General features: G+C 38.8%; 1 protein-coding gene across 3 annotated transcripts in view; it reads right to left on the bottom strand.

Annotated features, from left to right (window-relative positions):
* FBN1 (fibrillin 1) overlaps positions 1-16,984 on the bottom strand; it is a 157,610-nt gene that overhangs the window by 88,499 nt on the left and 52,127 nt on the right. For all 3 annotated transcript variants that reach the window (XM_056346772.1, XM_056346773.1, XM_056346771.1), the window contains exons 7-10: positions 13,184-13,381; positions 9,753-9,878; positions 5,112-5,237; positions 1,095-1,253 (exon numbers count right to left, since the gene is read on the bottom strand). In XM_056346772.1, coding sequence (XP_056202747.1) covers positions 1,095-1,253; positions 5,112-5,237; positions 9,753-9,878; positions 13,184-13,381 — 609 coding nt within the window. The remainder of the gene's footprint in view (positions 1-1,094; positions 1,254-5,111; positions 5,238-9,752; positions 9,879-13,183; positions 13,382-16,984) is intronic.

A 16,984-nucleotide genomic window follows, 5' to 3' on the forward strand; every position in this document is an offset into this window, starting at 1 on the left:
ACGTCTCAGTCTGCAGCCTTGGCCAAATTACTTCACTTTTCCACCCAATTTATTCACCAGTTAGATATGAATAATTAGAAAGTATGTAAAGAAAGCAGACACTGTGTTAAGACTGAAAGTTTTCTCCTTGTGTTCCTATTTCATATGAGCATCAACAGATTACACTATTTTGTTAGCATTATTCTAGCCAGTCTTGGACATTTAACATGTTTAAATATTATTAATGAGACACTGACAGAACCAGGAAGAGTCTTCCAAGAGTTCTGATCATAGATCTCTGCTCCAGTATTACGCAGTTTCACTCAAAGGATTAAAAACAAGAATAATAAACACTCCCATACATGACCTCTGACAATTTCTTTGGAGTTACACTGCTGTAGTGTTATGACCCCCATTCCTCCCTAAACTCTGCACCTCCCTTGAGCTGCTCTCATCAGTCCTTAAGTTTCTTGCATTCTTCTTCTCTAAAGCATTTCATTAGGTTTCCAGTCCTAAACCATCTCCAAAACATCTTTCCTCCACTCCCTCACACTTAGTTTCACAATCTGTTCACCATCTTCTCTAAATTCAAATCTCACATTATCTGGGGATCTCAATACACAGGGAGGCGATAAAGTACAGCACATTTTGGTAGCAGACAGAAATCGTGTTCTGTGTCAAACCAGGAAATAAATGGCACCTCAGAAAGTTAGATATAAGAGGAAGGAAACCTCAATTTTCCAATGAGAATGAAAATGCAGGGAGAATAGGGATCTATTAGAAGGCTCTGGAGGCAGCAACTTAAGCTAGAAGAGGATGTTGAAAATGAAACCTGTATCAGATAAGGTTGGAATAACCAGGCTACAACACTAATTAGCAACGGATAAAACCCCTTGTTTATGTCTGCTTGTTCTAGCCTCCTGGGGGTCCTGAGCAACCTGCCATAGGAGGCTCTGCTTTGAGCAGGGGCACCGGACTAAATGATCTCCCAAGGTGTCCTCCAGCCTCAACCATCCCGTGTAGTTCTTTAATGAAAACATTACTGATAAAAGAAAATCACTGCCTAATTCAGTGTTCAACATTGCTCATAATTATGAATACAATTTGATTCATACCAGTGGATCTGATCGGGCACATTTCAGGAGCAGTGGCTGCACCAGAAGACCAGCATCGGCCGCTGTCACAGCAACACTGCATTTTGGACAAAGGCTGGGGGAGCTGATTGCCGCAGCGCCCGTTGGTCAGAGAAGAGAAGCAGTATCCAGGACGCACATCTACCAACAGAAAGAAACGGATATGTAATCATCAGTCCAGTGAGGAATGTGACTTTCACAGAAGGGAAAGCACCTTTTTCTTGGCTGATTACATTATCAATGGCATAGCACTTGCAACATTACAACAATCAGAAAACAAAAGGCAGAAAACCAGGAACATCTAGATAATATTTGGTCTGCTTTGGATTCAGGTGTAACACCTTCTGCAAGAAAGCTGAAGTGAAATACAGAACAGCAATGAATTAATGGAGGCAAAAATAGAACAGAACATGTACTCCACATATAATAAAACATGCTTCTGTGCCCCCAATGAAAAATTGCAGTGTCATCTCTATTAAAGAGAGTACCAAATCAATTCTGTTTAAGCTTTCATTTGAAAGCCACCAATGTACAGCAGTAAACTCGCAACACTGCAGCTTTCAAAGCCTTAATTTATTTTTCATCAGTCATGGCTTCCCCAGCTGAAGTATGTAGTGATCTGACAAGATATAGGCTTGCAGGCAAGAAAGAGCAACATAGCTTTAACTGGTGCCATCACATTGTTTATGGAGATGTGCTGGCTTCCTGTCTGAAAAGGGTAAGCACATGCTGTACACAGAACACCCTGTACCCAGATTTCGTCCACTCAGCTCTAACAACACTGCACAGAGATCCCTCAGCTTAGAGAAGGGAGAGAAAATATAGATGGGAGAAAAAAAAATAAATAAAAAACCCCACTTATGATACAATCTGAAACTCTGAGCAATTGTTTCACATGTCACATCATGTCAAATGCAATATAAGCTGTGGTGTGATTTGATGCTGTACAATGAACCAGAGTAAGTTTGTTTCTAAAATATACAACCATTTGCTGTCAAAATATAGAGGAAAAAGTTGCAGATATAACCTTACAACAGCAGACACCATTCTCTAAAGAAACAGTATCTCAGTTATCCAGGGCATGGTGGATTCATCTGTCAAGTAACGATGCTTTCCAGAGTTTACTAGCTATTCTAGTGGATATAAAAAAAAGCTTCTTATTATTTTGAGGAAATTGATATAGAGTGATAAGTTAGGAGAGTCTGTGATGGTTCTGCCTTTTAATAGCTGGAACCCTGAACATGGATATTACTGGCAGTACAGCTAAAAGAGTCAGTTGGCCTTTGCTTCCAAACTTCAGTTAGTTCACTCATATTATTATATAATGGAAATCTGAAACGGAGGGAAAAAATGTCTATTCAGTTCTATTACTGGTCCTCCATTTTCTCCTGGTACCCAACTAAACTGCCAAATACATACACTCCTTAATCTACAATTTAAAAAAAAACAAGTAAAGCTCTGATGCAAACTGTTCCCTGGAGAGGAAACTGTTCTCCAGTATCCCTGAAGAGCTACTCAGATGCTTGGTGTGGTCGTGGGGTGGATGATAAGTAAGTCAGTCAGTCCTCTAACAGACCCTGTCATCACCCTCTGTAACTAATCCTTCTCAGTTTTGGTCATTACCAAGTTTTGAAACACTTAAAAGCAGTAACGGGCAAAAGTAGAAAAAGGATCTACATAGGACCTGGCCAAGCACACAATGTGCCATAAAAAGGTAAACACACAGCAAACATCTTTGTCTACCTACAGGTGTAAGAGCTTATCCAAAAGCCACACTGCTTTCAGAAAAAGTAAGTTTGTGAGAAAAATGCTAAATCTTTCCATACTCCTAATCAAATTTGACTCTTTTTTTTGTTTTTCTCTTCCATTTTCTGTTCCAAATGGTAAAACAAACAAGTAAGACGAGAACAGCAAGAAACAACTTTTTTACTGTTCAGTTTTCAGTATTTGAGTATTTTTCACTAAAAAATATAGGATTTTGAAAAGGTAAAAAATCACCATTAAAATAATTTCCAAGAAAGATGTGCCTCTAAAAAACAGAGAGAAAAGAAAGAGAGAGGGAGGAAAAAAGGGGGGGTGGAAAAAAAAAACATTGAGAAATCACTGACCAAAGAAACTTATGCCAGCTGCAAGTATGGGCTAGTAGCTTTTTTCATAGCACTCTTCATGTACTTGAGTTGAGATGTCCTGCTCTTGTTACTGCTCTTCAGCTCTAGGAGATATCATCTTTGCTTTGTCTATTCTAATTTTTAAGGCTTGTAATAATGGAACTCCCAGTTCTTCCTTTGGATGTTTGGCTCCAGTGCTGCTCAGTTTGAGTCCCATAAGGGACACATGTCTCAGAAGCACTTCCTCATCTCTTAACAGAATAGACACGTTCAGCTAACACTTTTCACTTAAGACAGGCATGTCGTAATTAAATCAAGATTACATGTTTTGCCCAGCTCAAATACAGATTTGGGCTCTGGTCTTGTTAATATGGCAAGTATGCAGTCTGCATATTAGACATGAATCCAAAATATCTGCAGATAATTAATAGCGCTTCCCATGTAGCACGTTTTGCCTTGGACACAAAGCCAAAATTTTAATGATAGCTCATAGTCTGACATATTACTTAACACAGCTTGTCATCATTTAAATACCCATTTCTTTAGCTGAACTATTTCAGCCTACAAATACAGTGGGTAAAAAGGCTGGAAAACTGCAGGAATATAACATGGGTGTAAATGTTGGGCAGTCCTGACTAAGCAATGACTATAAAAAGTAAAAAGCAAATGGAAGTTGTGCATCTCTGGAATTTTTTTGTTACAGAAAGGTGAATCTCTTTCATAAACATTAAGTACAAGCACCAATCAATGATTTAATGATCCACAGTCATTTAGAAGCTATTAATTTGAAGCAATAAAAGCAACTTCCACTGGCATTTTAAGTGTACAGTACGGATCCAATCTACCAAAATGGAAGAAATACAGTTCATTTCTCACAACCTGCAGAAATAGTATGGCACCATTCAAAATTAAACAAAACCCAAACTACTTCCAGATCTCTTGGGAAAGTTAGTATCATTTGGTACTTCTGTCTGCGAGGTTATTTTTTTCCTATTTTTTCCCAAATGATTTTCTACCAAAGGTACTAAAAGACTGAGCGCTCTCTCGAACCACAGTGCTGGCCCTGTGTATGAGCCTTTAAAGAAGCAAGCCAAAACTGAGGAAAGAAACGTTTCATCTGATTCCCAAATGACAATAATTGCTCAAAATTCAGCACTGGCAGTGAAAAAAGAAATTACTACATCAAAAATTAGGAAAAAAAATTAATTGAATACTTGACCTGCTTCAGAGTAGGCTGTATCTAAGTGCTAACACTACTCTCTCATGGCTTTGGCACTGCAGCAGCAGCCGTTTAACTCACACAGTCCTTTGGTTCCTGGTCTGGCCTTTGGAGGACAGGTTCTGCACTGCCACAGTAAAAGCCTGAACGAACACCACTGCCAAATCATCAGCATCATGAAAGCAGATACAAATGCCCCACACCCAGCTTATCAAACTACTTCCTTTAATGAAACATATCTGCATTACAGTCATAACAGCTGGAATAAGGAAAAAAACATCTGTTTGAGGTGATTACCTTCTTTCTCAAGTATATTTGCTTTTCTAAATGCTGAATCTAACCTGGACTAAATCAAACATAAACATGAGAGCAAGAGGATCAAGGAGATGTGTTAAACAAGTTCTGCCTATCTTTAAGGCAACAAATATGCCATAACATAAAAAGTGTAGCAAGAAAAATGAAAGGGAAGGTCACAACAAAGAGGGAAAGAGGAAACATCCTACAAATGGAAAATTTGTTTCAGCATACATATATAGACAGGCACATGATATACTTCTACATAAAAGAAGGATTTCAAGATCACAAATTGAAATATGTTTCTGGTACACTGCTACCCATTTTAGATATTCATGAATGTTCATGACACTTACTGTCTTACAAGATTCTACTCACCTATGCACTTTAAGCCATCAGGAGCTGTATAAAACCCTGGAGGACACTTGCAGAAGTAACTGCTAACTGTGTTTGAACACTCTCCTCCATCACAGATTCCAGGAATGGTGCTGCATTCATCGATATCTTCAGAGTAAAAAAAAAAAAAAAAAAAAAAAAACAGAAGCAGGGGAAGGTTAGCTGAAGCAGGGGAAGGTTAGCTGTATCAGTTCTGGCACAACAACAGGTATTTTATAGTTTGTATTAATGATCAAATTCAGTGTGGTCTGAGACCCCTCCCAACCTATGTACTAGGGGCATAATCAGCAGTTTTAAACCAGGATCTTTTGTTAGTTAAACACAAGTGAAACAGAACCTAAGAAAATACTGCATCTGTAAATTGCCAAAACCCATAGTTTTACTGCTTAATAATGATGGATGAAAATCTTAAACTGCAGAGGGGATTTACTAACTGTAAGTAAACCATAACCCCTCCAGTTTGAATTCTGCACACTAAAATTAAAAAAACTGTCATGGGACCTGTAATGACCATAGTGATCAGGAGCTTAACAGTTCTATCTCACAGTATCTCCAGCAGCACAACATCCCCTGGCACCATACTGAGGCCATGGTTCAATACTGACTCAAAGGGAAGCGCACCACCTACTGAATTACCCATCCTTCTCACTGCCCTTGGGTTTCTCCTGGAAATCCCCCATACAAAAGCACTGAACAGTTAAGCACTGTTTAAATAATGCAACCTGACAGAATTATAGCTCAAAGCAGGATAACTGCAGGCAACAAAAATTACCTTTCCTGACTTTCTTTGCTAAACGAATGTTCTGAAGTTTCAACAGATTTCTGGACAATAACTGAAAGATCTACTGCAGAAGTTGGGCAATGTCAATAATTCTTCTTAGGTTTTGTCAGTGATTTAGAAGTCCATATTGTGTTTGTATACTCAATATGTGTACTAAATCACAGAATCATAGATCCAATGCAGAAAAACTTTCAAAGACTGCAGAAAAAACACTAATAAATACCCTCCTATACCTGACCATAGCTGCATATATGAACAGAGGGAACCTGCAGGGTTTCTTCCACAGCTAGGAGTTTATGCATGTGAATAATAATTTATGCCAGCCCCAGTTGCTCCTTAATTACCATCAGTAGCCTGCCTGTGAGTGTAGTTACTTTCCCCCTGGTTTCCAGTGTCTGTCTTAACAATGCAGCTGTATCTACTTAGCACTGCTCTCATCTTCTAGGAACCTGGAGTCCAGCTGAGCTTAAAAACAGCTCGCTTTTCTCCATGGCACCTACAAGAAGAATCAGCAAAGCAGAGAAGAAAGGGAGGTTATTCTCTAGCGTGATCATTGACAGCTGCCTGTCACAGCCATCTACAATGACCCAGCTGCTCTCCCAGCAAAGAGAATCCAGCCAGAAATAATGGCATCACAGGATTCTGTCCAACCTCTCCTCCAGAGATCTACAAAGAGATAGACACATGGCTGTAATAATGATTTCACCAACCACAAAAATTTCTGAGATGAAATACTGCAACACCACCCAACAGACCAAGGCAAGGAGTGAATAATATTGTAGTCATTAAAAATGATTGGAGGAATTTAAATGTAACGCCTAAATTGGAATTTGGCCTCAACAGATGGGGGAACACCCAAAGTCCCACAGGACTGTTAATGAGTGTTTTAGCAAGTAGAGAGGATCTCTGCTCTTTTCCTGTGGAGGCGCTAATACTAAAATCCAGTAATACAAAAATTATCAATTCCTCTTCCTCTAGGTAAAGCACTGGATACTCTAATAATTTTGTGGCCCCTTGATTTTGCAGGAAAGGAGCAGGGGGAGTGGGGTGGCATACAGATAACAAGACCTTGCAGATCAACCCATCCTAAGCAGCGCAGGACCTTGGGCCCCCTATACACATATTCTTCCCCAGCATCTTGCTAGCTGTCCGTGATGTGGGTCGCATTTCTCACTTGGGTGTGTGAGAGGGGTGTGACTTTTTGTTCAGTGCTACTTCAAGGGTGTTGCCAAAGCCTCAAGTCCAAGTGCCCTGGGAGCACTGCTAAGAGACTTCTGGCTTCTGCTCCAGGATTATACTCCACAGGAGTCCCAAAAGTCTCAGTGACAAAAAATGTGGAAATTGAATTTTGGTCTGAATAAAGCCCTTAATTAACAGAGAAAAATGCAGTCGTAAATGGATCAGATTCAAGCATTTTCTGACTCACATTCACCAATGTTTATCTTAAAGTCAGTGTTGCCACTGTTTATATAGAGTCCGACCTTTTTAAAAGCAAAATCATCACTCTTTATTTTAGGGTTGAGCCTAACCCAAACAGTATTTCACTATTTATATTAGTGTTGACATTCATATAAGCAATATTGTCATTGTTAAGTATGCGAGTTTTATAAAGGTAAGTATACTTGATGTACTCACAGAAGTAAATGTCACTCCAGGAAAAATTACTCCCCCCAGTCACCACAAAAAAAGTATTTACCTCAGCATTAATGGAAAAGGAATGGTTATATGAAGCACTGAAATAATGTAACACTTAAAATACAGTTTTCCATCAGCTATGCTAACAAAGTGAACTTGGGCCAACACACCTCATTTCCCATCTTGTTGTGTTGTCTCACTGTACCTGATGATTTCTATCATGATCTTACTTCAATGGGGACCCACTACAAAACGAGTACTGGTAATTCAGCAGGTAGCTCCCAGTTCTACTAAATCAGCGACCACGGACACATTACAGCTGCCAGAAGTCCTACTTGATGGATAGGAAGTTAAACCAAGCACATGATCAGATGTGAATTATGTATTAATTACAGTTAATTACTATAATGCAAGTACCTTGTCTTACACTGGAGATTTCAACGTAAAAGGATAATTTAAAAAAGCAGAATGGATATTCTGTTCTTAGGTGACTATGCTCTTACCTGTTGAATCACTATCCTATTTCATGCCAGTTCTATACGGATGATACTTCTAATTCTTTGAATCGTATTAATACCCACACAGCTTTAACTAAAACTGCTTGGTATGTAATATGAAGATGTACTGAAAGTAAGTTTCTGTCTGCTGAGGTTCAAAAATTTACAGGTATGGAACTGAAGAAAGAAAACTTAATTCTATCTTAGCAGCCAGGTGATCACTCCAAAGGGGTTTCACAAGATGAAGCAGGAAATTTGTGGCAGGATTTGAGAATGAACCAAGCTATCCCAGGTTCTTGGGTCCAGTCCCTCAACTATTACTAAGTGCAGGCTCTGAAGGTGGTGGTTGTTTGGGATTTTTTGTTCTTTGTTTGGATTTTTTTTACATGATTCAACAATCGAAAAATACCATAGGAATGTTTATACAACGCTGCCTATGCGAGCCTACAGTCCTCTTTTTTTCACATGCTAATAGTTAACAAGGCACATGTTCAGTCTTTCCTATTCACCATGTTCGTGGTACTTCACCCCCTGAAGGAAGTACTTGCAATGTTGGTTCTACCCTAAATGTGGGTTACTTCCTGCCAAAACCATCAGCAGTCAATATGAAAACCATACTGTGTACAAACTCTCCTGAAATTGTTTTCTCTAACCTGCAATTCAATTTATAGTTTTGCTTGAAACAGGGATTTTTCTTTTCAAAAAGTCATAATACTTCCAAAATTACTAAAAAATTTTGAGTGCTTCCTTAACGGCACCTGATGCAAGAAGGTGGTGGATGCACACCTTACTCTCACAGTTGCACACCTTTATGATTGAAAATTGGCACTCCAAAATCACTAACCACCTATGAAACTTGTCTTGCTCAATTTAATTTAGTTTTTGTCTAATGACTGAAAGGAGAATCAGTTGTAAGAGTTTAAACATTATCTGGACTTCATTGTAAAGAAGATGAATCAAAACTGTGCAACTGACACTTTTAGTACTCTGTTCCTTATGTATCCAAAATGTTTTTAAAGCAAAAGGAACGCCTATGCCTGATTATATAGAGAAAAAATACTATCCAATCACAATTAAAAATTAGCAAGATTCCATTATCATGCACAGCAAATTTCCACACTATTATCCAGCATCTGCTGCTAGATAATTTATTAATTACTAGATGCCAAAATAGGATGACCAATAAGGGCAGATAAAATGTTTGTCCTTCTTTAACACCTGCAACTGCTAGGATGAGTTTAGAGCATAGTCCTGCAGTCTTCATTCACCAGTGTCAAACTCCCATTAATGTTAAATACAGTTTACCTGAGCAGGTAGGAATGTGTTGAACCTCCCAGTCATACACACTTATTAGTTAAATGATCCACAAAGAGACATACATGTGCCTCAAGCATTTCTAAAGCAACCTCTTGGTTAAGAGGTATTTTTAGTTTTAAAGTTTAATTTGTTTCAGATGTACCTTTAAGCCTGTAAAATGTTACGTGAATAAAAGCTGGGAAAAGCTGCAGGGGCAATATTTAAGATGCTCTGGTTTAGAAGGAGAAAGGACTGTTACTCATATTTGTTGTGAAGAATGCTATTTGCATATTCAAAGGCAAAAGAGACTGGAAAGTTTGTTACAAACTTGTTGGCCCCAAACAAACAAAATTGGCCCCAAAAAGAAAACTTTCCCCCGCTTTACTTTCAGAAGAAAGTTCTAAAAGTTCTTACCATCGCATTTTTGTGTCACTTCATTAAACTTGTGTCCAGCTGGGCATTTGCACTCAAAAGATCCAACAGTATTAATGCAATTTCCCCCTTGACAGATCCCAGGGATGGCTTGGCATTCATCCACATCTATCATGTAAAAAAGGAAAAAACACCCACTTTTAATTCATTTCTCAAGAACAGCCATAATAATTTGTCTACATAGAAATTAAAGTAAATATGCCTAAATCCATTCTTCACCCATCATAATATTATGATACTTGCTTGTGAGGACAGACACTAATTTTGTAATTACTCTATGTAAAGTATGATTAAGTACAGTACTCTAAATATTTTCTGCAAGAAATCACATGGTTATTATTGTTACAGACATTAAACATCTAACTGCTATTGCTTTGTTTTTCCAAAACATCTGGGGAATGGTGTGCAGAGAACACACACTGCCAAAAGTCAGGTCCCTTTAAAGTATCTGAAGCTGAGCACCCAAAATCACTTGCCCCTTTGAAAATCTTGGCAACTCCTTACAGCATGTAGCCCACCAGCACAGAGATGCAGGAGCCATGGAGGAGCAGCGTGCAATGTGCATGGAGGGGGCCTCACAGAGCGGCATGGGGAACTGCATAGTCATTATTGATGGAAATCATTAACTCGTCACTCCAGTAAGATCAGCACCCATGACCTTAGGCTGCGGTTAGGATTTGATTCAAGAACTTTCATAGCCATAATTAACGTCTCCAGAGGAATTATTAATGATCTGCTTAGACATTCATAAATTTGGAAGGTTTTTTTCTCCTTTATTTCTCTCTCTTTGCTTTTAATTTTTTCACACAAGAAAATGAAACAACAAAGATGATATCACAGGCTAGGTGGGAAGCTCAAGACGTTTTCAAGAGGCCCCAGTTTTTGGCCTCACAGCTATTTTAGCACAACATGTGTGTTGTCACTTAGCTGCAAAAGTGTTGCTATGGCTTAGTAACAGCTAGAGAAAAGAGACTGAAGGAGGAGGAGTGCCATTGCAACAGGAGACAGTGGAGGTCTGGAACACAGTCCCCAGGGGCTGCCCTGTGTCTGCTGCTCCCTGTCCTTCGGGACCAAACAGAGCACTGCTCCTCTCCAACCCAAATGCCTGCACTTCCCCCATCTCCCCAAGGACTACCAGCTGCTGCTGGTAAAACCCAGTTTCTTGAATTCTTGGGCTTCACGCTAGGATCAGTTTCAATGCAGGGACACAAGCTGAAGGAGATGATGCCTTCAAATCTGCCTTTATAAATCCCAGAGAGCCAGCTGTAATGTGTCTTGTAGTCTGAAAAGCAAAGTATTATGTCTGTACAAAAGGCCAAGAGGCAATTTCCCTGGGAGCCACGAGTAGGAAGTTTCAGGAACGCCAAGGGGCATATCTGTACCACATCGCAGAGCATTATGTAAAGGTCCCCTGGCTGGCTGAACTGGGTCGGGGGGCACAGCAGCAGAGGCAGAGCAGTGCTGTGCCTGAGCTAACCACCGTGCTGGGAGGCACAGAGAACTAGCACAGCCTCAGCACCCTCCTCACAACCCCAGTGCTGCTGGGACCCTAGCTGCAGCAACACGCTGTGCTTTAGTAACAGTGATCAGCCAGACTTCATGGCACTGCACTGACTTTAAAAAAATTCTATTTAAAAAATAGAAGTCATGCTCCTGAGTCACAATGTCTGTTTCAAAATCCCACCTTTTGGCTTTCATTTTCCCCTTTCGTCTCTTTAAAAATCTCAGCTGTGATATTAATTTTAACTTTCCGCCAGACAGACAAAGTCAAAGTGTGGGCAGTGATATTCTATTTACTTTTTAAAATAAACATGCCCTTCCCTCCGTTTTACTTTTTCTAACTTCTCCATGCAATAATAATGGTTCCTTTTTTTCTTCAGAGAACCTGGATTTTATTTAACCTGCTTTCCTTTATTTAGATTGAATATGGATGTGAAATCCCTGAAATGTCTTCAGTCTGAATGGATGTTATCTGATTTCAAAAGGACTGGATTTAGTACAATTGCATGAAAAATAAAGCTAATATGTGGTTCCATAGAAGATCTGTTAAAATTATGAACACATTACAAGAGAAGGGAAAACTGGAAAGTACAAGTCAAACATACAGCGCCAAAACTGTGTTGGCACTGCATACAGATTAGCATAATTGTAGCTGCATGCTAAGAAATGTGCAGCAAGCAGAAGTAGCCTTATTCCGAACTGCACAAACCCATTGGAGAGGTCACTGCAGCTTTTCCGTGACACAAACAAGAGGAATATAACTAGGTGTGGCATGAGTTCAGGGGTGTGGGCCACATATTTATGCACATAAGATTTCAGGAGTGTCCAGAACCTCAATTCACAGATTTCTGCACAATTTAGTTCTGACCTTTACAGCAAGAAGGGGAACAGAATGGTTGAGGTCAAAACCCATGCACATTATGTGGCATACACAAATGCGTCCATCTCAAAGTTCATCCTGCCTGTCTGCAGGCACCAACCAGGACTTGGCCTGTTACAGAGGGTATCTACATTTTCAATGCAATGGAATGCCTTTCAGTCCTTCATAGGAATTTCATGATTAAATAAAATTACTTATAGATTTATAATCTTTATCTCCCCTATTTTCAAAAATATTGTAACTCATTAGAAAATGTTAGACACATTGAAATAAACTAGCCCCAAAGATATGGTCCTGGGAATGTATAATCCACATTAGTTTAATACATAGCTGCCCCTGTTAACTTTCTCCTGTTTCCTGCCAGACATCCAGACAATAAAAGAATTTATACAGCTGGAAGTATTAGAATAAAAGCCAAAAGCAGTGTAAGGACTTTCTACGGTAAGGCATGCTCTGAAAGAAGTAAGCAACATCTGGGTGGATTTTACAATTTGAAACAAATGCAAATGCATTTCCAAAATTGTATAAAATATATAATAGGGCATTTCAAATGGCATGACAGGCACTTTTCTCCGGGTCGAAGCAGTGTAGCTCAAGAGGTAAGACACACAAGATGAATCCAAAATCAACAAATTTTAGCTAAAATATCCCACACCGAGTAAATGGAACAGTATTGCCACAGATTGATTTTTGCATGTTTTGAGTGCTTTCTGAAACAGAATAAATTCTTCCACGGAATGATCGAATGGTACACTCAGAAAAACACCATTACAGAACCAAGGGAAAGGGCTGCTGGCAGTGAGAAATTCATTAAGATGCTGGCTGCTCTCACATGACCTAAGTTACTAATGTACTCACTTGAACACCAGGCACTCACTGAATCATGAAGTAATGCATCTGACAATTTTTTTCCATTCTTCACACATATAGCTGAGAATGGCTTAGGACAGGTTATTCACAGCAGTGTAACTCAATTAAGCTTAATCCAGTAACAATTTCAGCAGCTTTTGGGGAAGCTTTGCTGCTAACTTACCTTGACAGGCACCAGTTCGAATGTTTGGAATGAAGCCTCGGCGGCAGGGATGGGGCTGGGCAGGACACATTTCACAGGGGTGGCCCCATGCTCTCCCAACTGTTGCACAGCAAAGGGTTTTGGTGCACACTATTCCACTGAGCTGTCCCTGGCACATCTGGTTGGTTACCAAAGTGAAGCAAGGGCCAGTCCTGTAATCTGCGCCAAAGACAGGAAACCTAATCAGCATCACAACAGAATTACACAACAAAACTCATAATAAAGCAAAACAGCAGCACATTTAGGCAAGTCTTCCACACACAAATTGCCCACCAGCTCAACAGTTTTATTTAGCAGTGTTCTGCACAGGCTTTTTCTCAAGTTTTCTTTCCATTCAAATCCACTGAAAATAAGCAGGTCTAGAAATACGTGGTGACTATTTTACTGTAAGTATTATATACTTAAGATGATAGAATTGTAGAATAGAATCTATGATTCTAAATACATTTTGACTATTTTACCAGGAGTATGATAAACTTCAGATTCTGCAGGCCCCCTTTGCTGCCTGGTTAAACCTCCAGCAATATCCTTTAGGGGGTCTTTTCATCAGTTTGTTTTAAATACTCAGCGCATTAATTAAAATAATAGTGATAAAAATGTTAGGATATGTTTATTTCCACAAGTGTTCTCAAATGAGTCTCAAGGGAAGAGAATACAGACTGCAGGAAGTTTTCTGAGGACAGATTTCACTGTTATTCAGGCATACGCTGTACCAGATACGTGGGTAAGCTTTGCCTACAGCTGAATGGAGGGCATGTGGAACACATCTGCTTTGATTTGTTTATGGTAGGACAGGCCATTTAGCCAACAGACAGAACTGAACTAAGATGTTACTAAAATACTAGTAGGCTTTATTTTGTTCCATTCTGCAAGGGCAAAAACCAAACAGTGGTACTGCCAGCTCCTGCTGTCTCCTGTATATCCGGGGTGCGCGCTCCAGTTCAATCTTCACAGGCAACCCTAAAATGTTTTATCTGCTACGGTGCACTAGGACAGAGTCCAGCATCCTGTAAGCACAGCCAGCAACTTACAAACCTGATGTTTGTCTGTACTGAAAGTTACCAGGTGCCTCAGCCAAGGTCACTATGTAATCCACACTGCCTTATAGTCATGACATTATAAATTCCTCCAATTTTTGTGCCACTTCCAAACTTTGTTAACTATAATACATTTCCACTAAACCATTAGTAAAAAGTATTAAACAGGGCAGAACTAAGAATGAATGACTTTCCCATCTGCCCCATCTCCCCACACCAGGTGCACCTTGAAACCTATCATTTAACTTATTTTCATTCCAATCCAGGGATGCTGTGTCCATATGCTGTAATTCTGCTGATTAATCACGCCACTCTTTGATATAATAAATAAAATGGCTAGAGGAGTCCTGTAAGCTATACAGTAGTGCTATATTGGTACTATTATCTTCATCAATTAAGCATGATCTTCTCAGAAAGGATATCAAGCTAGTTTGAAAAACTTATTTCTGATAAACTTGCACTAAATGGCACTAAATACCATTTACTCTTCACGAACTATGTATTAGTTCCTATAATTGCTACTCTATCTTTTGCCTATTAAACATACCTGTAATCACCCAGAAAATCTCTTTTCCTTTTAAAATACTGGAACAAAAATAATTTTCTTACAGCCTCTGGAAATTTGTCCTGTATTTCCAGATTTATGAGGAATTAACCTTCATGATATGAGAACCTTTCAGCTAGCTCTTTTCAGTCTCCCTGGTGCTGGTGAGCTGGACTAGCTGTATAAAAATATGTAAATGCGATTACTGCTATTTAATGTCATCCTTAAATGGTATCAGATTGCATATACGAAATTTCTGTCTTGTCCCCTCTGGACAGTACAGCTACTTTTACTGAACACTTCTCCCTCCTCTTCCCTAACAATTCTGTCAGCCTCATCATGAAATGGGTCAGAATCTCTCATAACATCTCCCTTACCCTTGGTTCTTAATTCCTTTTCATTGCCTTAACTTTTTTTGGCTTGGTATTTCTCATTGTGTCCGTCCCTTCACTTCCCCTATTAATTTTCTACACTACAGCTTCTATCAAGTTCTTTTCCCATTTTGAGTATTTTTGTAACTGCTCTCATTTTCCTAGTAAGACAGGCTTGTTTTGCTTTTGTTAAAACTTACATTGCTTTCTTTCTTATTGTAGACATACAGCTTTGGAAGCATGTAGCTCAAAACCAAGTATTGCCAGCTTTATCGCATTCGTTCAACATACAACTGAATACAAATAAGTCATGACCAATTATACCTATCAATTAAAAGACGTTAGTTTCAAGATCAATTCTTCATCCTTGAACAAAATGAGAATGCATTCTTTACTGGATGCAAAACTCCCAGGATTAAAACTCATAATATTAAAACAATAGGTGACAATTTCTTTAGAAACACCACAGTTTTGTGTCAGCAACAAGAAATCTCCAGTGTACCTCCTCAGAATGAAATCCGTCATTGTAGATTGTCCCTATGCCGTTTATATATAGACAGTTTAAAAAAGAGTCATTTTGTTCTCAGTTGCAGTGGGAAGCACGCATCAGACAGTAGTGAATAACCCATCTTGTATTTTATGGGAGAAAATGAATGGATCAGCATTTACGATTGTTTGCTTTCAAGCTATAAATGACTTAACAGTAGCTAATATGACTTAGAAATGTGGTGAACCCAATGAAGTTAACTTTATAATCATGCAAATCTTTCCACGAGGTTTCAGTAACATGAAGTAGGTCAAATATGCACTCAAAACCAAGCAAATCCAGCTCCTCTTTATTATTATCCAAGTTCATAGCACTTCAGTATGGAGAATTATAGAATATATTTTCACCTAATCTTTTGCCTCGATAAATTTTACTCTTAATGCTCAGTTTTCTGCTGAGTACTGCTTTCCTTCTATTTTCTCAATCTTTCACCTTTTCACAAGTATGATTTTCTTTTGTGTTCTTAATGGAAAATTCTAAAGGTCAGAAAATGCATAAGAAAAAGATACTTTGGATGTACACACCAACCTATGGCCACAGAGAAATCCACATCAAGACTCCTCCATACAGAGGCTTGAATAAAAACAGCCCTAAACTTAAACCATTCTTAATAGCAAGTTTAAGATTTTTTGACACATTACAAGATGAAGGCCTATGAGAAGGAAATGGGATTCCACGAACACAACAGCAAAATGAAAAGGGAATGGTATCACATGTAAAGAGATTTCCTTGAAAGTGTTTGGTTTCATGAATTCTGCTCATTTCAGAATATGCAGTAAACCCTAGGGTCTATGCTACAAGCCATTGCCTTGGGATATGAGCTGAAAAAAACAATATTTTGTAACAACAAAGTTTCCTTACACATTCATGTCATTTGCGATTATTCAAACTACTTCAATGAGTAAAATGCAAATACAAGGTACCAAGTGATCCATCAGGAGTTGGAAAGAGAGAAACAGGAAAAAATATAGCCAAAAACCCTACTACACATTTTGCTTGGTTTGATGGTTGTTCTTTTTTTTTCAGAGGTAATTTCATTTTAACTGAAGAACGTTGAGACTTGAAATTATTTTAGTAAAATGATCTTTTAAAGATGCGCAACTAGTAATTCAGATGTTTTATGTTACTTCTAATGCAAACTGCAGCACATGCAAGCAGCCTTCAGCAAGGCATTAGTCACAGTTATCTAACAACTTTATATGTTTCATCACATACTTCTTAGGTATTTTGATAGGAAATAATTCCACAGGGAGCCTCAGACAA

The sequence above is a fragment of the Falco biarmicus genome, chromosome 7, assembly GCF_023638135.1.
Source record: "Falco biarmicus isolate bFalBia1 chromosome 7, bFalBia1.pri, whole genome shotgun sequence".
NCBI lineage: Eukaryota > Metazoa > Chordata > Aves > Falconiformes > Falconidae > Falco > Falco biarmicus.